Here is a 24,026-nt window from a genome sequence, read left to right on the forward strand (position 1 = left end):
GCTCCCACCCGCCGGGCGCCGTGACCGATCGGGTCCCCCCGCGGACCGCAGACAGCCCCGAGACCCCGCCCGGGTTGCTGGCGGGAGACGCCGCCGCCCCGCCTCCCCCGCCCGCCGTCCCGCCCGCCGTCCCGCGCGCGCGCCAACTCCCAGCGCAGCGCGCTGATTGGCCGGCGCATTCCCGCTCTGCTTCCCGAACCGCCATTTTGAAAATCTTGTTGATTCTGAGGAGCGGAGAGCGCGCGGCGCGAGGACCTCGGCTCGCGCGCCTTCTACCCAGCGGCGGCCTTCTCGTGCGCACCCGCGGTGAGGATGGCGTCGGGGAGGCGCGGCTGCTGCCCCCGTGGTGGGGCAGCGGGAATGGGACGCGGCCATAAGCTACGGAGGCCCGCGGCGGGGGAGGGGACTCGGCTCAGCTCGGCTCGCCGTTCCTTGGCCAGACTGGCCTGGCCCGGCCCGGGGCGGCGCAGGCCCGGCGGGAGCGCGCGCCGGCAGCTGGGGAGGGCGGTGCGGTTTCCCGCCTCGGGCATCCCCGGGGAGGCGGGCCGAGTGACTGACCAGGGTTGCCGACTTGGAGGTGGGCTAACACTGGGCGGTCGCCACGCTCCTGCCCGCACGAGCGAGCGAGCGAGCGAACCGAAGCGTGCGGCTTCCGCCCCGCCCGCAGGCCCCCAGCATGTCAGCAGCGGCAACCCCGGCTGCGGAGGGAGAGGACGCCCCCGCGCCTCCCGCGTCCGAGAAGGAACCCGAGATGCCAGGTCCCAGGGAAGAGAGTGAGGAGGAGGAGGAGGACGACGACGACGAGGAGGACGACGACGAGGAGGAAGAAAAAGGTGGGCAGGGATGCGCATCCCTCTACGGGTGGATTTTCCACATCAAAAGTCCCCCACCCCCGCCCCGGGAAGCAGCTAATCTTGCTTTTTAAAGCTTAGAAGCATCAAGTCCCAGTGGTAGATTTCCCGCGAATGCTAACAATCAGTTGTAAAGAATCTGCATTTTTTTTTCTTTTTTGAGTATTTGCCAAGGTTTCGGTGCAAGTGTGTAGCAAGAGTTTTCTCGGTATGCCTTCAAGAACACTTCCACTTCGTCGTTCGTTAGGGAGTTTGTAAGTCTGAGATCCGCCTTTTGAAGTTTCCCTACGGTTCAGTAATGTAACTTTAACACTACAGGTACTCTTGCAAATCCTCGAAATGTTTTCATTTCCGTATTCTCGGCTGAGTGTATCTGCTGGCTGATTTTCTTTTTTTCCAGTAAGGGTTCTTGTGGGAGCGCCTTTCTTTGCCTAGGACTCACCCGTGAAAGCTCTTGGTGTTGGAGAAAGTTCAAAAAAACGAGAAAACTGAACTGAAAGTTAGAATGTGAGCCCACAGCTGTCTCGGTTTTGGAACTAATTCTGACCCAAGGAAGATGGTTAAAAACATCATTTGACTAGAGGCTCAGCAGTGCAAAGTAGTATTGTGTTAGTTAGAGTGCATGCTGCTGTTCCTCTACTGCAGTCTTCCTGACAGTCTCAGCTATTGGAAAATCCAAGGCACAACTTGACAATCTAGCTTAATGATACAAATGGCCGCAGCTCAGCCAGACTTGGGAGCAGGCCTAAAGGTTAAATTGCTCCTCCCAAACTGTCATTTCTTTTTTATAAATATCATCTAGGTTAAGAGGACAAGGCATAGTTATTATTTGAAGTGGTATGTGCCCTAAGACCTTATGGGAGTGTGTCATTTAAATACAGCATTGGCTTTAATTATAAGTCTTAATAAGAATTGTTTAAATTGCTTTTAGGTTATTTATAATTGATGTGTTCTACAAAGCCAGTGTTATGTTTGTAGAGCATGGTATGTGCAGTGTGTGTGCTCAGGCAGTCCTCCTCCCTGAGGTACCAGCCATAGGGTAAGTGTAGTATAGAATGCTTTATTTGGGGGCATGGGAAGGGGAGTTAAGAAAGAAGTAGAGAGAGCAGAGAGAAAGCTTTAGACCAGCCGGGAACTCCTGGAGAGAGAGCGAGAAGGGGGGCAGAGAGCTAAGAGAGTTCAAACAGACCCTTTTATAGCAAGCCAGGCCTACCTGGCTGTTGCTAGGTAACTGTTGGGCGGAGCTTAGCAGGTATGCTAACAATAACTTAATGACTGAAAGTTGACAGCAATATCTCAGGATAGCTAAGACTTTTAACACTTGGGTTTCTTGTTTTGGTTTGGTTTTTGTCTTTCTACGCGGCAAAGTTGTGATACTAGAGGTGATGAGTTTTCTTGGGCAGAAAGAAAGTGAGAAGTTCTCTATAAAAAGCCCCAGCAGTAGTGTCTGGGGAGGCTGTCAGTGAGAGATTTCACAAAACCCTGGATTTCACTCTAGCTGAATAAGTTGGTTGTGTCTTTACAAGTGGTGTTTGTAGGTTTAGTCCTTTACAGTTTTAGAACTGGTTCATTAGTACTTAGTTTTCTCTTTGGGGGTATTCAGGGTAACTGGAATTGCAGGTTTCTATTCTACTTGTCTCAGAATACTTACCTTCTGTTTAATAACAGAAAGGTGTAGGGACAGTGGAATTACTGAAGTCTGTGAAATAAGGCAAGAGTTGGAAGTGATCTGAGGAGACAAGAGTCAGAACTGTGACTGTTGGCTTTCCTCTGTAGGGTTTGGATGCTGCTGCTGTTGTGTAGAAAAACAAGTGTGCAAGGGTGGCTGTGAGACTGAGGTCTTTTGGATGTGTTGTTTGGGTTCCTGTAGGACAGAGAGGAGCTGTCAAGGTTACAGTGGGGTATGCATTCATTTGAAAGCTCTGCCCCAGGTTACACTTCTGAGAACTTACTAGTTTGCAGATCCTGGTCCAGAGCAAGTGAACGACTTATTACTAAGAGGAAGCTGGGTGACTATAGGAGCTGTTAGACCAACTCAGTGCTGTATTTATTCTTCGAAGCTCTTTATAGCCCCCAAACCTGACCTATATTGGAAAGCCTACACTAATATTTTGATTCTTTTTCCTTTCCAAATAATAATCACCCTTCAGCTTACAAAAATTTTGTTTTTAAGATTTATTTTTATTTTCTGTATATGAGTGTTTTGCTTGCATGTGGAGGCCAGAAGGTGGAGTTAGAGATGCTTGTGAGCTGCCAAGAGCTGGGTCTCTAAACACTGGCCCTCTGAGAGCAGTAAGTGCTGTAACCACTGAGCCATGTCTCCAGTCCCTCACAAAGCATCTTGTAGCTTTTGGTGTGTGTGTGTGCCTAGGAGTGGTCCCTGTGGAGAGAGGAGGCCTTTGGGGAGGCGCTTCTTGCCTGCTGTGTTCATTCTGGGCTTAGGCCCGGGTTAGACCTGGAGCACCAAGCACCAAGCACCTTCGCATGCTCAGCAGTCTGCCCAGCCAGGCTCACACATGCTGGACTTGTTATCTTTTCCTCTTTTCAAGACTGAGCATTGACTCTAGGGACTTGAACATTTTAGATATTTTATCACTGAGCTATATACCCTTATGTCTCATTTGTATCTTTCTTAAAAAGACATTTATCATCTTTTACACTATAGTTTTTATTTTCCTAGTCGGATTTTCAAAACAATGTTTAATATTCTTTTGAGAGTCTGGTACAATTTGGACACAATAGGTATTCATTTGAATGAGAGGCCCTACACAAAATATAGTTTTTTATTTGACTAGATTTCAATCAGTAAGTGGTTTTTTTATAAATATAACTTAATGTTTTAAGCTTTATATACCACATATTTCCTGGGGTTTTCTTAGAAGATTGGACTAAACAGAACTTAACTTTCTCAGACTGACTGATGGACATTATGAGCATTGTGATCAAACGACAAAGAACTGTTTAGCTAGCTCTGCTACAGCAGGTTCCAAGCTCCAGTTAGAGGGGAACAGTGCTTCAGAATCAGGAGCACAGTAGGATGATTACTTAGTTTAAGAAATTTATTACATGTTTGTATGAAAATTTAGAAGAGTTCAGAGACCTAAGACAAAATAAAATGAGATTGAAATACTAATTATCTTAGTACAGTTTATATACATATAGATTCATTCTTTTATGTATGAGAGAAATAAGATAAATGAGAAACTACATGATTTTTTTCATAAGTCAAATGACTTGATCTTAATAGTCATAATTGTAATTGGATGGAAGTTTCTGGTGTTTTAGACTAGATGTTTGACAAACAAGTAAAATGGTACTTTTATAAAAGCTTCCACAATGTTTCCTTCACTTCTCAAAACTAGCTCAAGAGGAGAGTAAGGTGCCGAGTTCAGGGGATCTTCCTGACCTGTTTATAAACTTGGTATTATTTTAGCTTTTTGATATGTAAGAATTATTAATTTCTAGAAAAGAGTCTTATCGTGGAAGGCAAGAGAGAGAAGAAGAAAGTAGAGAGATTGACGATGCAAGTGTCTTCCTTACAAAGAGAGCCATTTACAATCGCACAAGGTGAGTTTATATTGCTTTTATAGAAAAATTGCTCAATTAGGCAAATGTGATTATCCGGCAAATACTTGATACCAGCAGCACACTTAGTGTTTAGGAAGGAAGATATATTTTTGACATAATTTTAATTTTCCCTATTAGATCAAAGTTATACAAATTATGGGGTGGGGATAGTTTTAGTTAAATTAGCTTTGTAAATGTTATTAAGGCCTGGGAGTTTAATTGTGATATTTTGTTTTTCAGGGAAGGGTCAGAAACTTTGTGAAATTGAAAGGATACATTTCTTTCTGAGTAAGAAAAAAACAGATGAACTTAGGAATCTACACAAACTGCTTTACAACAGGCCCGGCACAGTAAGACATTTGAAAAACATCTTTACCATGTTTTTTGATACTAATATATTAAGATGCTTTACCTTTGTTAAGACTTTAATGATCAACTAGTTCAATTGCTATACCATACCAGTGAGTAAATTTGTTAAGGCCATAGGGTACTTGTTAAGGACATATCATGGTACACATACCTGGTAATGTCTAGAACTCTTTTGTTTGTCCTAATTGGGACTAGAGGACTAGTTCAGAGATAGATTGCTTCTGCAATGCCTAAGACCCTGAGCTGGGTCTCCAACAGCACTAACACCAAAACAAAAAAGGAAATGAAATCTGAAAATCTAAATTATATAATACAATCTGTTGTGTTTTTTTAAAATGATATTAGAATTAATGTGTTTTTCAATGTTCTGGCATAGTTCCTTGTAATTGTATCTTATTTTAACCAAATACTCATAAAAGTAAGTGGCAAGCCAAACATATGACGCCAGGTGTGGTGGCACACGCCTTTAATCCAGGCACTTGGGAGGCAGAGGCAGGTGGATTTCTGAGTTCGAGGATAGCCAGGGCTATACAGAGAAACCCTATCTCGGAAAAAAAAAACAAAACCAAAAAAAAAAGTAAGTGGCAAATTTTTGCCAAATAAAAGTTATATTGTACTACATGTAACTATTTGAAATGAAAGGGATTATTCCATTTCTGCAGATGTTTTGCCCCCATGCATATCTGTTCACTGTATGCTTGTAGGGTTCTGAGACAGTATTGGATCCCCTGGGCTGGAGTTACAGATGTGCTGACTCAGCAGCCACCTTGTTGGTGTTAGGAAGGACAGCCAGTAGTCTTACCACTGAGCTGTCTTGCCAGGCCATATAATTATATTTGAAATAAAATTTTGCTTTGGGTTGTGTATGTTAAAGAAAGGTAGAGGATGTCTGAAGCATGGTCTAGTTTATTTTCAGACACACACACACACACCTCAGTCTACACAATAGTCTTTGTTTCGTAACTAGTAAATGGCATTATCTTTTTAGAACACTTACAGTTCTTTTCAAAAAATAGTCATTGACTAGTAACTTTCTATATCTACCTTAAGGACAACTATGGTAAATATTCCTAGTTGAAAATACATTCAGATTCAGACTGTTCAAAAAATTCAGTTTGTAGGATTTTCGTAAGTTAACATGTTAGTAGCAAATACACTTGTTGAATAAATCAGTAATTTAACTTGGAAGATGGATCTGAAAATGAAGACATTGTCTTTCACTCTTTCGTCTTGTACATTACTGGATAGTAGCATTAACAATAAACATTTCTAGGTGTCCTCATTGAAGAAGAACGTGGGTCAGTTCAGTGGCTTTCCATTTGAAAAAGGCAGTACCCAGTATAAAAAGAAAGAAGAAATGTTGAAAAAGTAAGTTATTTTTGTAAATACTGTGTTTGATTAATGTGCTATAAACTTACATTTATTATTTTAAAATGAATACTTATTTTCCTAGTAGATTGCTAACTAATTTAGGTGTCAGGTTTTGACAAGTTTTTCTAGCATTAACTTGGGTTGTCTTTTCTGTTCTAGTAAATATTGACTTATAATTATTGAGAACCTTTCAATTTTCATTTCCTAGAACATACAAGTACTCACTCAGTTCAGGCTTGATAAGGTCTGAAGGAAACGTAGTGAAATATATTTCCGTTTCCTGCAATTATTCTTAATGTTTTAAACTTGCTTTGAAAGTAACCTGATAAGAAATTTTTCATATGTGCTAGCAAGATCAACAGACTCTTAGAACTTTTTACTAAATGCCATAGATAAAAATTTAAATAGTAAAAATGATTGAGATATTGTAATGCTGAATCACTAATCCAAACAATTTTCAAGTCCATGAATTTTGTAGTATTGGAAGCTTATATAATTTTCTAGTGTGTGTATTTAAACTGTTGATATTCATTTTCTAGTTGTATACTGTGGTCAGGTTGATTAAAGCTACAGAAAAATGCTTTTAACTGCTGTGTAAGCAAAGCAAACCAATTTTGTTGGCTCTTTTCTCTACCATGAGGAATATTTACAATTCATATGTAGTCACCTTGTTTTTCCCTGCTCTCTGTTTCAGGTTTAGAAATGCCATGTTAAAGAGCATCTGTGAGGTTCTTGATTTGGAGAGGTCAGGTGTGAACAGTGAACTAGTAAAGAGGATCTTGAATTTCTTAATGCATCCAAAGCCTTCTGGCAAAGTAAGGATCACTTTTTACCATTTCAGTAAATTGGTTGTTAACAGACGTTCTTTCTCTCATCAGTGATGTCATCTGCATTTAAAATATATGCCTTCCATTGACAGAACTGCAACGTTTTCATAATATAAATCAAATAGTATACTTGTTTTCTCAAGTCAAATGTGAGTAGTATAGAGTTAAGAAAAGTACCTAAATGTCACATAAAATAGGATACAAATGGGGGTTCTAGGGTTTCTGTCTGGAAAGGCATTTGACTAAGGGAAATAGGTTGAAGAAATAGTTAATATAGGGCTGTTACCTAGTTTTTAAAATGTAGAATTTAGCAAATAATCCTAAGAAAGCATTTAAAAATAAATTCATTGGTTAACCAAATCATTTTCCTCATGCAGTTAGAAATTCATATAGTTTAACTGAAGGCAGAATATAGCAAGTTACTTTCATAATTAACATACTCAACATTTATTACATACAGAGAATGTCATTGAGAAATTGGCATTACTAACAGGACGTACAGTTCATTTATAAATTGATAATTTGGATCATTGCTGCTTAAACTTTATTTTATCTGTGTATGGTTCCTCCCATTCCTTTGATTCATAGGACTTTTAAAGCAAGGAGCTCCTTGTAATGGTGTCTTTTAGTTCTTAAAAAGTGAGATAAATTAAGTTTAATTTCAGATACTGTCTTGGTCAAGTGTAGCACTACCTGACCTCATTACAATGAGTTCCAGTCCTGTTTCAGAACCAGGAGCAGCCTTTGCGATGGTCTTACCTGGTCTTCATGATACAGATGAGGACTGGTGATGCAGCCTGGCACATTCAGAGGTGCCCCCCACCCCCAAGCCTGTAGATGTTGTCTGACAGTTTGAGTTTAACAGTAGTTGTCAGAAGGAGTTGATTTGATTGACTTAAAAAATACCCTTATTGATGTCACTGTCAATGAATCTTTATATGCTGCAGCCATTGCCAAAATCCAAAAAATCTTCCAGCAAAGGTAATAAAAAAGAACGGAACAGTTCTGGAACGACAAGGAAGTCAAAGAAAACTAAATGTCCTGAAATTCTGTCAGATGAGTCTAGTAGTGATGAAGATGAGAAGAAAAATAAGGAAGAGTCTTCAGAAGATGAAGAGAAAGAAAGTGAAGAGGAGGTAAAATGTTTTAAGCTATTGTTTTCTATCAGAAAGATATTTTATAATTGATTTGAACTTAATTTAAATTAATGCAAAAAGCAAAATGTTAAAGGTTGTTATTTTCTCCCAAACCTTTTGGGAATTATTTAATGAGTGTAACAGCATTTGAAGTTTATGTCACTTAGAAATAGAACATTTTTTATTTGTAAAATACTTCCAGAGTGCATGCTGGAAACTGTTATTTAAGGAATTTAGCTTTTGCTATATCTTCAGTCAAGGTCTGGGAAGGTAGGTACAATAGGTGAGTTCCTGTTCTTAATGGTGTTTAGTTTGTTTTGTTGTTATTTTTGTTTTCTTCAGAAATTAGACTTATTTAATAAATGCGTATAGAAGTATATTATATGGGCTTGATTAATCCTGAATTGACATTGTAGTACTATTATTTCCTTGTTGTGGGAAGCACCACACAATTGTGATAGCCAAAAATGTCTCTACATACTAATAGATATCCCACGTGTGATTAGGGAGGATGCTTTTCATTTCCTGAATACCACCGACTTGGAAGAAGGTAAACTATGAAACTGGAAGGGTGGTTCAGTGGTTTATAAGCTTATACTGCTCTTTCAAAAGACCAGAATTCCTGGTACCCAAGTTGAACTAACTCTGTAATTCCAGCTCTAGAACTTATAATGCCCACTTTTGGTTTTTGCAGGGCACTATACATTTTTACACAGACAAATATGCATACTTACAATTAAAAATAAAATCTTTTCTTTAAAAGACATGGTAAACTTGTTTTATATGAATGTTAGTTTATATATTTGACCTGAGATATTTAAAATTCATGCTTGTTTTAATGTCTGTTGCTTGCAGAGGCCATTAGAAGAAGAGGACATTAGGGCCTCTGGGAGTTGAGTTATATATGGTTATGAGCTACCATGTGGGTGCTGATAATTAAACAGGACAGCTCAGCCATCTTTTAAACTCCTAATGTCAGATTATTAAAAGTGTCTATGAAACTAAGTATGGGCTTTCATGATTTGAGGACTTTTTTAAAAAACATCTTGGAGGTGCTCCATACATTTGTTTTATTCGTATGCATGTGTATGTCTGTGTATATGAGTATGTTGCCTTATAAGGCCAGAAGAGAGAGTAGTATCCTCTGGAGCTAGAGTTATGGGTAGTTTTGAGCTATTTGGCATGAGTGTTGGGAATTAAACTGGATCTTCTAAAAGAATAGCAAGTGCTCTTAACCACCAAGGTGTCCCTCCAGCTAATTTTTTTAATGTATTGGTGTGGAGGGAAGATGAGTAAACTGAACACCTGAGAGGAAAACATTTGTTTATATTGATATAAATAATTGTGACAGACTGTGCCAGAGACCAACCCCAATTGATTGTTCTCATCCCCCTCCCCCAGCCCCTTTTACTGACTAGCCTGGATCTCACTATAGACCACACTGGCCTTGAATTTACCATACCCCGCCTCCATCCACCTGATTTGAGACAAGGCCTCTCATCAGGACCTAGGCCATACCAACTAGTTAGATTGACTGGCCAGTGAGCCCCAAGGGATTCAAATCCCCTCTCTCCTAGGACTGAGGCTGTCTGCATTGCATCACTGTGCCTGGTTTGGTATGTGAGTTAAATTTGAGTCAGTGCTTATGTGGCATGAGCTGTCTCATTAGCCCCTATGATTTTTATTTTTTTGTTTTTTTTTTTTTGAGACAGGGTTTCTCTGTATAGCCCTGGAACTCACTCTGTAGACCAGGCTGGCCTCTCGAACTCAGAAATCTGCCTGCCTCTGCCTCCCAAGTGCTGTGATTAAAGGCATGCACCACCACTGCCTGGCAGCCCCTATGATTTTAAACTATTTTCCTTGTTCAGTTTTTTTGTTCATTTACCATGTGCCCTTCATTGTTTATTAAACTTTAAAGGCAAATCATAATGAAAAATTAAGTTATAGAAGTTGTTATAGAGGATTCTTTTCATAGCATGAGGTAGAGTCCCTGGCAACATATATTTTGCATTAGTTGATATTATTACTGTTAGTCCTTAGCCAGGTATGGTGGCCCAGTGCCTTTAATCCCAGCATTCATGAGACAGAGGCCACCCCTGGTCTACAGAATTGAGTTCCAAGAAAGCCAGAACTACACAGAGAAACCCCATCTTAAATCCCCACGTGCAACAAAAGAATCCTTGAGAAGATATTTTACTCCAAGTACCATTTCAAAGTTTAGTCTTGTTGCCAAGATAAAGTCTAGGAAGATACTTTATGGGCATATATAAACTGTCCATTTACAAAGAGTTTTACTTTCTCTAGTGACAGAAACCCAGGCCAAATGTTGGAAATTCACGGAGGACAAAAGAAGACATTGCTTTGCAGACATTAAGTACATCAAATCACCCCATATAAAAGCTGATAGGGGGATTTTTCCCCAACACGGTTTGTCCTGACAGGCTTTATGAGATAAAATTCCAATAAAGTCTATAGCTAGGTTGTTTTCCCCTTATCTAGTTATAACACCTCCACCAGCAACCATTAACAGTTATTACTTCTGAGGAAGGCATGAGTGAGCTTTATTGGTGCCTCTATTCATGATGAAAAGTTGGAGAGCCATCTTGTGAAGGAATTCATAACTGCTGTGTGTTCATGGTTGAGGGGCAGGGTCTTGTCTGGATGGCCGTGTTTCATGATAGTTGTCCCCATCCTCCAGTTCTTGAATTCATTCTGTTCTCTTCTATAATATTCCCTGGGCTTTGGGTGGGAGTTGATAAAGATGTCCCATTTAAGGGTGAGTGCTCACCACTGTCTGCTTTGACCAGATAGGACTTAGTGTATTAATTGTTACCCTGGTTTTTTAGTCAAAACAACAGCTTTTCTGCCCCGGGCAGAGAACTGCAATAATCTGGGCATAAACACATGTACTTAGAATGTAGTTTAGCTACATACTCAAGTAGGTAAATATGTTCCTCCTGTGGGCTCAGGCCCTTCTCAGCCATAGCCTCTTGACCAGGTTTTTATACTACCAGGTGTATATTCCTTCCTATGTTGTGAGCCTCAGATAACCACAAACTGGTTCATCTGGAAAATAGTCTTGCCACCATTAGTTGGCATATTTTGCCTGATGATTGGTATTGTCATGCACATGAGCTCTATAGCAGAGTAATAACATCGATGCATTTTTCTCCTGCAAGGCCTTCATATCATCTGGCAATAACCATTACCCAGAGAGGGAAGGGAAACAGTTTCCAGTTCAGTTCTGTCTTGATTTCTCTTTGTCCTAACCAAAGCTAATCAGGGCAATGGCTATATGTCTGGATTTTATTTGTTTGTTTGTTACAAGGAAGAATAAGGCAACAGGCACGTGTTTGCCATATTGCCCTTGGAAGGGAAACTTACCCAGAGGCCTCTCTATGAGGCTGTTCAAGCTATCACTTCTCTTTGTTTCTTCTCTTACTGTTTTCATTTCATTTTGGGTTTTGTTTTTTGTTTTTTTTTTTTTTGTTTGTTTGTTTTTTTTGCATGTGGCCCTGGCTGTCCTGGAACTTGCTCTGTAGACTAGTCTGGCCTGGAATTCACAAGAGATTTGCCTGCTTCTGTCCCCGGTGTGTTGGGATTAAAGGTGTGTGCCACCACAGCCCAGTAGTGCTTAATTTATACTGGCTGCTGCACTGAACCTGGGGTGAATTGACTTTGGGAGGAGCTATTCTCTTTCCTGCCTTCTTAGGAAAAGGACAAATCAAAAGTAGGATGTTGTTCCATTTGACATCTGCAAATCAAAAGCATACTGTTACACAGTTTCTTAACTGTTTTTGTTGAGTGAGTTGTTTGATAGTAGGAGTGTGGGCATACATATTTTTCTATTAATAATGCTTTAGAGTCAGATGATGGTAGTGCATGCCTTTAATCCCAGCACTCAGGAGGCAGAAGCAGTCGGTCGGATCTCTTGAGTTTGAGGACAGCCTGGTCTACAGAGATGAGTTCCTAGACAGCCATGGCTACACAGAGAAGCCCTGTCTTGAAAGAAAAAAATAATAATAATATAATACTAATACTTTTAGAAACTAAGAAACTTCATAATTTGAACAGCAGAAATTACAAAACTGAATAATCTATTTAAATCTTTTGTATAGGTCACCTTGATAAAAAAAATCCTTTTTATAGTTCATCCTTTTTATGAATTATAACTGGAACTACACATTTCTTTTCTCTTGGCATTTTGGTTTTTCTCTGCCAACTTGTTAGAAAAATCCTGTATTTAAGCTAATTTTTTTTTTTTATTCTGTTCATCTGTTCGTTCATTCAGTACAACCTTTCTGCTGTGAGGACAGAATTCTGGCTCTGTGACAGGCATCTTTTTTGGTGACCCTCCTTCAAGAGCCCTGCTGCCTATAACAGATAGGTAAGCCATGTTCTCGCAAGATTTTTGGGTTTTGGCCAAAAGTGTTTGTGCCATTTCTCAATTCTACATGGAAAAGCCTCTCCACATTTTTGAAAATTTATATTATTAATCTTGCATTTTGGGTTGGAGAGATGGTTGAGCCATTAAGAACATTTGCTGCTCCTCTAGAGACTCAACTTCAAATCCTAATACATGACTCCAACGCCAAGGGATCCGATGCTCTGTTCTGGTCTTCTAGGACACATGCACACACACAAATCTTTCAAAGTTATAGTTTTGAAACTAGCTTTTTTTGGTTTTTCTTTTTTGCCCTTTGAAACTTAGTAAGTTTTTTTCCACATTCATTTTGAAAATAACCCAGTCTCAGGATCTGTTTGGTTAAATAACAAAGGTGTCTATTGAGACTCTTTCACATCTTAAATTTCATTAATTCTTAAGAATTAAGAGGTACACCTTTGTTTATATAGTTTAGGAATTATTGTTTTGTTTTTTTAAGTGTTTGTGCATTTCTTGCTGGCCTTGAATTTATAGCCAACTACCTTAGCCTCCCTAGTGTTAAGGATTATAGTACTCTTGATGGCTTGATACAATGGTGTTTTCCCTTTTCCTCTTTCTTAGATATATAATCTTTATATGTAAATTATACCCTAAGATGATGTTACAGATCAGGAGGTTTGGGTAATTTTTACTAATAAAAGAGTATGTGGCTCAGCAAGATGACTAACAAAATGGCAGATGGCTGGAAGATTTTATCTAGGCTTCAAGTATCACATCCCACTTTAATAATTATATAACAATTAGAAGCACTAGTTGTACGCTCTGTAGTAGAGATTAAGACATTATTAACAGGCTTTAGCCATATGTATCTGATATATTTTAGAGAGAGGGTTGGCCACATATTAGGAAGAGGAAAAAAAGGTGTAATCAAATATAACTTAAGGAATGAAAGAGCCAATACATGTTACTAGTAATGCTTTCTAGACTAGGAAAAGATCTATATTCAGCATATAGCAAATTAGCTGTGATATATACTACTTGGGTTTGTTACTGTAATTTAGTTTTATAGTTTTAGCCCTATCTTAAAGGAACACATTGGCAGGTGGTTTTTATTCCTCCAAAAATTAATACTGGACACATTTCTTAATAGCTGTAAAGTGTTGACTCATTTTTCTACTGCATATCTTCATTTATGATGAGTTAAGGAATTTTGTTTTAATATTTGTTTTTGTTTTGAGTTCATGAGATTGTGTGGAAGCTGTGTTATGAAAATGCATTTTTCTTTCCATCTTGAACTTTCCACTATCTCCTAGTTCATAGAGTACAAGGACCAGGCCCTACAAAAAAAATTGTCACTATAAGCTTGCTTGCTTAGGGACCAGTAGAGCTAAGTAAGGGCAGTCAGAATGTATTCCAGATATATCAGATCTTCTCATAAGCTTGCAGTGTAATATATATAAACAGTCATGGGAATATTGTATAATAAACAGTATGTATGTGTGTATGCATACTTGTACTGCATTTCATATAGTTTATCCTCAATAATTGTGTAGATAATATAGCTAATCAGACCTACAGTGTCTATATGGGATTTTGTACGTAATTTAAAAATGTTATCCTAATAACAGAGATGGAAATGATTGGATAAAGTGTTAAGATCAACAGAATGGGCCATTTTGTTGTTGTTGTAGGCTTTGTTTGGTTGGGTTTTTGTTTTGTGTTTGGTTGTTTTGTTGTTTTGTTTTTGAAACAGGGTTTCTCTGTGTAACTGTCTTGGGTATCTTGGAACTGATTTGTAGACTAAGATGGCCTTGAACTTGCAGAGATCTGTCTGTCTGCCTCTGCCTCCTTAGTGCTGGGATTAAAGGTGTGCACCACCTCAACCTAGCAAATGGGTCCTTTCTTACCTTCATTTTTACAGACCAGAAAAGAGAACTTGAAATGTAAATGATTCGAGAATGCACAGTTAGCAACAAAATTAGCATTTGAAACGAAGTTTGATTGGCAGCTCTCCTTCTTATTCACTGTTGTACTACTGTCTTCTAAGAGGGTGTTGGGATTAATTTGAAGTAATCAAATCGAACCAATCAAATTGGTGATCTTGAGTGATGTTTAAGGTGTGATGGTTAAGCTGGCTTCAGAGTCTTAAGGTTTTCATAAGGACTGAGTTAGTGAAAAATCAAAATGGTGTGATTAACTTGCCCTCTCAGATGGCCCATTGGTTGGTTGGTTGTTTTAACCACGAAATACCAATGTATTTGCCTTAACTTCTGAAACTGTCTGTCACTTCTTTCTCAATACTGAGATGTTTGAGATACTCATCTTTTCCAGAGTTACCTGTAACTACATCGTCGAGTAGGTTAAGTGATTCTTACCATTTGTAGAGCTAAAGACAAGTTCATTGGCTGTTTCACTATGCCCAAGATTGAACCACTTAAGTATGAGCTTGTCAGTTTATTGTTTAGTTTTCAATATTTCCCAAGTCATCATGTCTAAATCAGTGTGTCACAGAAAACTTCACAACTGATTACTGAAAATAGGTGAAACCCAGGATAAACTTATAGGAATGAAGATGTTTGTAAGCCAAGTCATTCTACACCATACATAAAGTGATGAAGTAAGACTACAGCCTCAAATTATGCATAATGAAGGAGTTTCTTGATCACTAAAGGAAGCACTTGGTAGCAATGGTGGATAATACTGTTTCCTGTATGATATAAGGCATCATTAAAAATATTTTCATCGACTGGAGAGATGGCTCAGTGGTTAAGAGCACTGATTGCTCTTCCAGAGGTCCTGAGTTCAATTCTCAGCAACCACATGGTGGCTCACAGCCATGTGTAATCGGATCCAATGCCCTCTTCTGATGTGTCTGAAGACAGCTACAGTGTACTTGCATACATAAAATAAATAATTTTTTTAAAAAGAAGTATTTTCACACAGTTGTACATTTACCCCATAAAAACATAGATAGGTTCCTTTATTGGATAAGTGGGGAAAGTAGGACCTGGAGGTAAACTAAGGCTGGGATTTCAGAATCAGTTACCTCAAGACCCTACACTATGAACTAAGATTTGTCTTACTCTATACTGTTTGTGTGGTATGACTGCACTCTTAGGAAATGTGTTAATCAGCAGCAGGCTAGCTGTCTTTTATTAAAGGTTGTGGAATATTAATCCTTTCTAGACAATGGTGTTAAATATAGAGAAATGTATATGTTTGTCCAGAAGCAAAATTTTCTAAAAATGGCTTCATTTCCTTGCCTATCCTCTTATGAACACGTTTAAACCTTATAAAAACACTAGCTTGTACCAATTAGTAGGTTTAAATACACCTTAGATTGCCCTGGAAATATTTTAATTTCCTAATGTAAAAGGATTGAGTGGCAGTGAAATGTGTTGTTTCTGTTGCTCAGTTTTCACAGCACTGTGGGTAGTATAGCTTAGTTTCTTATACTCACAAATCCAGATTTTTTTAGCTTGGACTGAATAGTGATGATGAATATTTTATTCTAAGTGTATTGCTACAACAGCTGAACCTTTATTCCCCTTAAAGTGCATACTGCAGCTTATATGAACCAGGTGGTCATCTAATTTTTAGAAATTAGTCATGGGAAATTATTAGTCATATTGTCTGAGTCCACCTAGCTTTTGAAATAAATTGATTTAAGGACAGATTTGAACACAGTATTTATGTCCTTTTAAAAGGTCTCAGTCAGGTGAGGTATAACATACCTGCAATTGAGGGCTCTGGTGGCCATGACAAAAAAGATTGTTCAAGGCTGGTCTAGGTATATATTACAGCACTATCTCACAAATAAATAAATAGCCAATTTGATGATGTAACTCCAAAATTGAGAATGTAAAACATTCTGTCTAGCTATTTGTGGTAGTTCCGATGTATGAAGATGATTTGTTCTTTGTGTTTGTTCATTTTTTTGTTTTGTTTTCTCAAGACAGGGTTTCTCTGTGTAGCCCTGGCTATCCTGGAACTCACTCTGTAGACCAGGCTGGCCTTGAATTCAGAAATCTGCCTGCTTCTGCCTCCCAAGTGCTGGGATTACAGGAGTGCACCACCACCGCCCAGCCATGTTTGTTAGTTTTAAGACAAGAATATTCTGTGCAGACCAGGCTGGCCTCAAACTCTGAGATCCTCTGCCTCTAAGTGCCTGACCTTAGGCTTACTTATTATGTGGAATACTTTACTTTGGGAATGTTAATTAAATGATGAATTAACACTTCTTAGTTTCAGAGTGCTTACAAGTTATAATTTGGATACTGTAATTTGTGTAAATGTCCAGCACTTAACTTTTGCTGAATCATCTGTGGATTAGTATTTAAGAACATACGTCCTGGATTCATATCTGTATTTGAATCTTTGCTTGTATTAATGTCATTGTGAACAAGATGACATCGTATCTGTTTCTTCACAAATACACAAATCTTTACTGAAGAACTGCCATATACTAGGTACTCTTTTAGAAGTTAGGGTTTATCAGTGATCACAAGGGAAAAAGTTTATCTTCCTGTTGCTTGGATTCTAGTTGGGGAAGACAGTAGGATATAGTAAATAGTATTTATATTTTGAGTTATCTTTCACCCTCAATTAAATGGAATAATATAGGAAACATATGCTTAGCCGTATCTTGAAATGGCATTAGGGTACAGTTCCTCTCAGCAGTTGATAATTAGTGTTTAGGCTAAGATAGCTGGGTTGCTGCGAGAAAAGAGGGGAGGGATGACGTGACTCATGCTTTGCTTTCCTTTCTAGCAATCACCCAAAAAGACATCTAAAAACGAAAAAGCAAAACAGAAAGCTACTGCTAAAAGTAAAAAGTCTGTGAAGAGTGCTAATGTTAAGAAGGCAGATAGCAGTACCACCAAGAAGAACCAAAACAGTTCCAAAAAAGGTACATTAGAAATGCTGGCAGCAGCTGTCCGCAGCCAGCATGAGCACGTGTGTGCTCCAAGTTTATGTGTGAGACAGTGAACGTCGGGGGGGGGGGGGGCGTGCCAGTGTTTAAAACTAAAAATCTTTCAGTACATTCTTTGTGTGCAACCTTAAGGCAAAAATGCTCTCTTGAAAACTTAAAATTCTTCCATCTTATACCTTCTTATGCAAAACAAAAATTTTCACTTAGTATCCTAACTTTTAGAATCTGAATCTGAAGATAGTTCTGATGATGAGCCCTTAATTAAGAAATTGAAAAAACCACCTACAGATGAAGAGCTAAAGGAAACAGTGAAGAAATTACTGGCTGATGCTAACTTGGAAGAAGTCACAATGAAGCAGATTTGCAAAGAGGTAACTGGGGGTGGGGGTGGCGTGTGTGTGCGTGCACATTCTCTTTTGGCTTAAAAGGTTTGTTTTTTTTAACCTATTTAATTTGAAACTATTAATATATCTTTTTGTGTATTTACATACAGACTGTTGTTTGCACTGTTTACAGGCTCTCTTGTGGATACTGGAACTGCAGAAATCATAAACCAGTCAAACATCTTGAATAAAATCACATTGTTATGCTTTACAGCACAGAAATTCCCCTGGTGTGGAAACTTAGTGACACATTGTTATCTTGTATTGGCTTAAACCGAATCTTATTCTATGCTTTTACTTATTTTTAATTGATTAGACATTCACTGAGCCTTTACTATATAAAGGCTGTGAGTATGTAGGTGTTAGAGGTAAAGCAGAGACATCATTACCTGTCTTTAAATATGCCTGCCATTCAGTGTGGTAGAGAGGCAACTATTCCAGCAAAACCGTGGAAATTGTTAGAACCCTTTGAAGGAATACATCACCACAGAACAGAGGCGTTTCCTACCTGGGAATGGGGGTGGGCAAGGCTTGAAAGGCTATGGAAAAGTATCTGTAATTATTCACTGAGTTACAAAATATTAGAACATCACCTTTCTACAGCAGTGATTCTCAACCTTTCTAATGCTGAAACCCTTTGATATAGTTCCTCATGTTATGGTGACAACCCCCCCCCCCAAAACTGTGTCATGTTAGTGCATACTGTGTAAAGATTACCCATGTATCATTCAAATGCTGATTTCTCTGCCCCCTGTCTGGTTGCAATCTGGACACGGCACTGTAAATCCTAAGATCTTTCTCAATGCTGTGTAAACTTTGCTCCCATTTATTCTCTGATTTGTCAATAAAAGCTGAGCATTGGTAAAAATAGGGCTAGATTTCTGATTCCAGCAAGGGAGTAGGTAGAGCGTGGAGAAGGGAGGATCCGGAAATGAGGTGAGGGATCAGGAGCCACTATGGGAAGACACATGGAGCAGAGAGCACCAGATCAATCTGGTCATGTAAGCATTTCAGAATTTTGGCTGGGAAGTAGCTAGATTAGAGAATTAGAATGATTACTACCTGCTCAGTTATCATGCCATAAAGCTTATTTAATTAAAATACAGTCTCTCTCTTGATTACTTGAGAGCTGGTCAGGTTAGAGAAAAGGCTACTATCACTTTTAAATTTTTCGCAGTACCCAACCATAGTATTTTTGTTACTACTTCATAACTAATTTTGCTACTGTAAAGCACTGAGAATGTCAGGTGAATTTATTGCTTTGAATATAGTATTAAGTCTCATTTGCAGATACTGCAAGTCTGTACTGAGTCAAAGAACACTTAGAATCTACATGCAACTCATGGCAAAATTTACCTTTAATTTGAAGACAGTATTGTGGATTTTTAAATATGCTTTTTTATGTCTCTAGGTATATGAAAATTATCCTGCTTATGATTTAACTGAGAGGAAAGATTTCATTAAAACAACTGTAAAAGAGGTAAGTATTTCCTATTTGATCACTTAGCATAGAAAACAAAAGTTTATCAAATACTGCATTTTTTTGAATAGCCATTATCATTATCATTGAAAAATCACATTTGACATCCCAGAGTTGTTACTAAATATAAATGAGGAAATATATTTAGTTAAGTTTGAGCCTAGAGTAAGATAGTCTACATGGTAGCTTTGTATCTTTGAAATAGTCACTAACTTCAAGCCAAGTCACTCCAACGCACAAGGTCAACAGTAACTACTGTTTCATATTGATACCACTGATTTCTCGTGGTCACTTTAATGTGTTACAAATAAGGTTTTATGATGTAAGCTTATTTGGTGTTGGGTGTGGTAAACTGGTTTTCTTTTTCTTTGCAGCTAATTTCTTGAGGTAGAGGACAGAAGGCTTGCTCTCAGATTTGAAGATCTGATTTATACCAGCAAAGAGAATGTATTCTTTTTTAAGTCTATTGTTGGTAGAACTTGCTGCTGACTTTTGCGTGTTACATATATTTGAGCTTGTTTTAAATTGCATTTTCTTGCAGTTTTCAGTTTAAATCTTGCATGGCAGTAATTGGTCCTTGCTTTTTATAGTTGTACATTTTGGGTTTCTTTTTTATAAGGTCATAGATTTCTGAACTATTCTGAATTTTAGTGAACTTAATGTTAGCTTGCTTAAGACATTACTTTTAATCAAAGCAAAAACTATTATAACCAGCATTTATATGTGCAGACTATTGCAGTATTTAGTATATGAAATATTTTGAATACGCCTTCTGTCAGTGTGAAAACACAGCGGCGGTTGATCATCATAGTAGAGCACAGCTGTTCAGATGACCGAGTTGGAACCTTTTCTGCATGTGTATATATGTCAAGTTGTTGGCATGACAGAAGTGACAGATGTTATTTTTGTATTTTTAAAAACCAATTTGTTGTATATAATTTTTTTTTATTTCTTTTGTGCAAATCAATTTTTTAAACTCTTGTCTTTAAACTTGTAACTAAATGTCAGTGTTCATTCAGGCAGCAATGACAGAACAGAGTTCAGTGGTGATGACACTGAAGGATGTTCAGTTCTGCTTTGCCCTGAAAGTGTCATCAATGTGGTTGTGTTACTTAAAGTGTCATAGAAATTTTATAATGATAAACACATCACAGCTTCAAAAACTGGGAAAGAGTGAGCACACATGGCTTATATGTAAGGGAACTGACAGTAAACTTTTGACTATATAAATATTAGATACAGGAAACCTGGTTACCTTCATAATTATGATTAAAAGTATCAGGTGTGGACAACTAGGTATCTCTGAAAGTATTTATCAAAAACCATACATTAAATTAGTATTAAAGTATTACAGAATCAAGGCTGTTTGATTTTAAATTGTGGTCAATCAAGATTTTAAGGTGATAAGACATGGACTGCCCCTGAGTTTAAATTTTGACTGTCCTAATAACCTGTTTCTGAATTACATAATATGCTGCTTGACCAAGTGACATTTGTTGTACCAACTGAGTGTTTAATCTTCACATCATGGGCTGGAGAGATAATCTTCACATCATAGATCAGATTTGAGCATTAACAGGTATTTTCACATACTTGACTTCAATATGCTTAGAGTGAAATGTAACAAGCAATTAAGTGGGGACTAAATATGTTGGCCTTTCAGTAATTTGTCATAAATCTTTGCAATAAAGAATAAATCAGTTTTAACTGTTGTATATGTAATCTTTGGTTTGTCTCCTTAAGTGTTATTTTTCTCTTAATCTAACTCCTATGACAATAAATGATACACTTTTGACACAGAATTGACCACTTACTATTAAGGAAATAGGGTAGTAAATGCTTATGACCAAAAAACTTAAAGGACCGGAAATGAAGTTAACACAGTAATGCTAATGACCATTTATTAAGGGTATCTGCCAAAGTCTTAAGCAGTTGTACATAACCAATTATTCATGATGTGTAGTTAAAGTATAGTTCTGCTCGTTAACCAAAATCTTAGAGATTGGAAAACATAACTCAAAAGTACCATAGAACAAAATATTAAACTAAGTATGTCACTCAAAATGGGGGAAAATTAAATACTCATTTATACTTGAAATAGCATACGTGAAATAGCATATAAAGCACAAGTGCCTAGAAATTAAATAACTTAGATGGACTGAACCATTTAACATTTTTCATTTATTGCTTCATACATGCTAAAACATTTTAATTACGCTTGAAAGCAGAATACTTCCTTATCAGTACCAATGAGTCTCAACAAATAACCTCTAAGTACAGTGAGTAATGAACTTTAAATATGTAGTCACTGACTTTGTATTGTACTTTGACAGGGGAGAGAGTATGTCTAGACTGTCTAAAGCACACTTGAATGTACATTCTTTGTATAACATCTTTTTTAAGCTAATTTTGAATTTCAGAAATACCTAATATTTCAAAAAGTGGTTGTAAAGTCTTTAAGCTCCCTTTTAAAAGCAGACCAATATAATTCAAACAAGAATTGTTCAAAGACTTTTTAAAACAAAAGTATATTTCTAGTCTATCAACTGAAGTTTCTTGGCAGATTAGGCATCCTAAAGACCCTGAAACCCATGTTTTTATTAAACAATCTTCTTAGTGGAAGAGTAGGTTTTGCCATGTTCAGACTTTTAACATATGGCTTATAATGTGCTATGTGCCAAAATGGTTGAGATTTTGTGTAGTTTTCCAGTGGACCTGCCTATGGGAAACTTAAAACTATGAGACACTGTAAGAGTCAACTTTAAAAATAAAGAGGGGCCTTCAATTCTGACAAGACTTTTGCTAAATTTCAAGTGTGCTACCCCTCAAAAAGGTTTTGTAGTGTGAAAACATCCTGCATCCATTGAGATTGTATGCACACGTATTTACTGTTAAGGGATTGAATCTTGTGTTGCTGATGATTGTGCACAGGTCTGAAATATCAAAATATACTTGAATCTAAGTTTTGAATACCCAATGAAAAGAAATTTATGTAGTATAAAATAGGCTAGAAGCATCATGTCAAAATTCAAATTGCTGTATCAAAAAAGAATTGTAAATTTTAAGGAAAGCCCAAAATTGGAGCTGTGTAGAAATATTAAGGCTCATTGGTAAAGGTACTGATAAATTGTCACAGAAAAACACATGGCTTTCTCTGAGTTTGCTAGTGACTCCTGCTGGATTTCTTGGTTTCACATTATATGAAAAGTAATCTGCCAACTAGAATGTCTAATTTGAGGGGAATCCCAACCAGAACCAAGGTCTCAATGATCTGCTGTGCCACCTTCTGAAACCCACAGGACTTAACACTATTTGGACATATGGAAAAATGCAATTAAACCTAAGTGCCTGGAAGGGATTTGAGGGTCAATGGTTTCAGAAGAGTGAAATGGGTTTACATTTTCCTATCACCACAGAAACATTTCAATTTTACTATACAGAGTCACAGAATCCCCTCTCTTGCAAAACTTAAGTTTAACTTATGTTTCAAACTTCCATTTGGGATACAGAACATTAGGTCCCCGGACAAGTTCTTTTTAACAGGCTGCGATCTTGCTCGCTTCTCGAACACCACTCAAATATGCCCCAGTAACAGTTTGTGGGAAATGCCTGTTTGTTGCCTGTGGAAAGGAAAAAAGGAATCAGATCGTGTATAAAGAATTTAGATGACTTCAAAGGGTTATCCAAAGGTGGACTTTTTCTGGTCCACCTGAAAAAAAGATTTGTGTGTTCATGATAGCCTTTGAGTCTCTGCTTCTTTTTGTTATGCTTGTCAAATTCCCTTCTTTTATAACATGCCAAGAACTGTAGTTAATACATAAATACTGTCTACAATATTGAGAAGGTGAGTAGAGGAGGAAGTAGATCACACAAGCCTCAGAAATGGTGCTTAGAACAGCATGAGAATACCTACCCAAAGAAAGCAAGAAAGGGCTCTAGACTATCGCAGCCTAAAACTGCCATTTCTAAAAGCAAGTGAATGGCAAATGCCTGGTATGCCACTATGCCCTACCTGCACAGCTGGTTCTTTAAGATGTTCTTTTGTAAAAAGTCACTGACAACAAAACCTAACTTTCTGATAAAATAACTTATAATCCCAAATTACAATATATATAGGATGACTGCGGGTATTAGACTTGAAATAGAGCTGCCTTGATGTTGGGAGGGAGGAAGGGAGCTAACCAAAGGCAAACCTATGCTAAGATTCCTCGGGGGATTTCAGCCTTTAGGGCTGAGTAGAGGAAGCATAGCTGCAGAAGAGAAAGATAGTTCCCACAGAGCCTGGGTCCAGCTAACATGCTGCTACCCCTCCCACTGAAAAAGTCCTTCAAAAGCAAAGGAACTACATACACTTGAGCCTCAGACCTCAGTGCAGCTTGGAATAGTGGCACTCCCATGTACCCAACTCTAAGATGGATCCCTAGGATATGTTTTCTGCCCAGCTAGCCTAATCTACTTCGTAAACTCCTGTCTCCAAAAAAAAAAACAAACCATAAGCTCCAGGGGACTGGCACTTGAAGTTGAGCTCTGGCACACACCCCTCAAACATGCCCATCTCCCCAACAAAATTATTAGGTGTCATGCTAAATAAAAAGTAATCTTCATAATTAATGAGCCTTCTCGCACCCAGAAATCTTCAGAAGCAAAGCTACTACAAAAAGTAAAGGTTCCCAAGCAGTGATGTCCTGGAGGAGCTTCTAAAGACTGTTCCAGAGTGTTCGAACC

At 38.1% G+C, this 24,026-nt stretch overlaps 2 protein-coding genes across 2 annotated transcripts in view; one reads left to right on the plus strand and one right to left on the minus strand.

The window, feature by feature from the left end:
* Nucleotides 1-207: 207 nt before the first annotated feature.
* On the plus strand, nt 208-21,008 carry Dek (DEK proto-oncogene). Its single transcript, XM_052156942.1, has 11 exons — nt 208-306; nt 668-833; nt 4,317-4,418; nt 4,659-4,768; nt 6,061-6,155; nt 6,853-6,973; nt 7,933-8,121; nt 17,276-17,414; nt 17,661-17,809; nt 19,233-19,301; nt 19,676-21,008. Exons 2-11 carry the CDS (start codon nt 677-679, stop codon nt 19,685-19,687), a joined length of 1,143 nt encoding a protein of 380 aa, XP_052012902.1. The 5' UTR covers nt 208-306; nt 668-676; the 3' UTR covers nt 19,688-21,008.
* Kdm1b (lysine demethylase 1B) overlaps nt 20,843-24,026 on the minus strand; it is a 41,380-nt gene continuing 38,196 nt past the window's right edge. Inside the window, exon 21 of the mRNA XM_052156941.1 lies at nt 20,843-22,921. Within this exon, the coding sequence (XP_052012901.1) occupies nt 22,838-22,921 (84 nt within the window). The 3' untranslated portion in view covers nt 20,843-22,837. The remainder of the gene's footprint in view (nt 22,922-24,026) is intronic.

Source organism: Apodemus sylvaticus, chromosome 14 (assembly GCF_947179515.1).
Source record: "Apodemus sylvaticus chromosome 14, mApoSyl1.1, whole genome shotgun sequence".
Lineage (NCBI taxonomy): Eukaryota > Metazoa > Chordata > Mammalia > Rodentia > Muridae > Apodemus > Apodemus sylvaticus.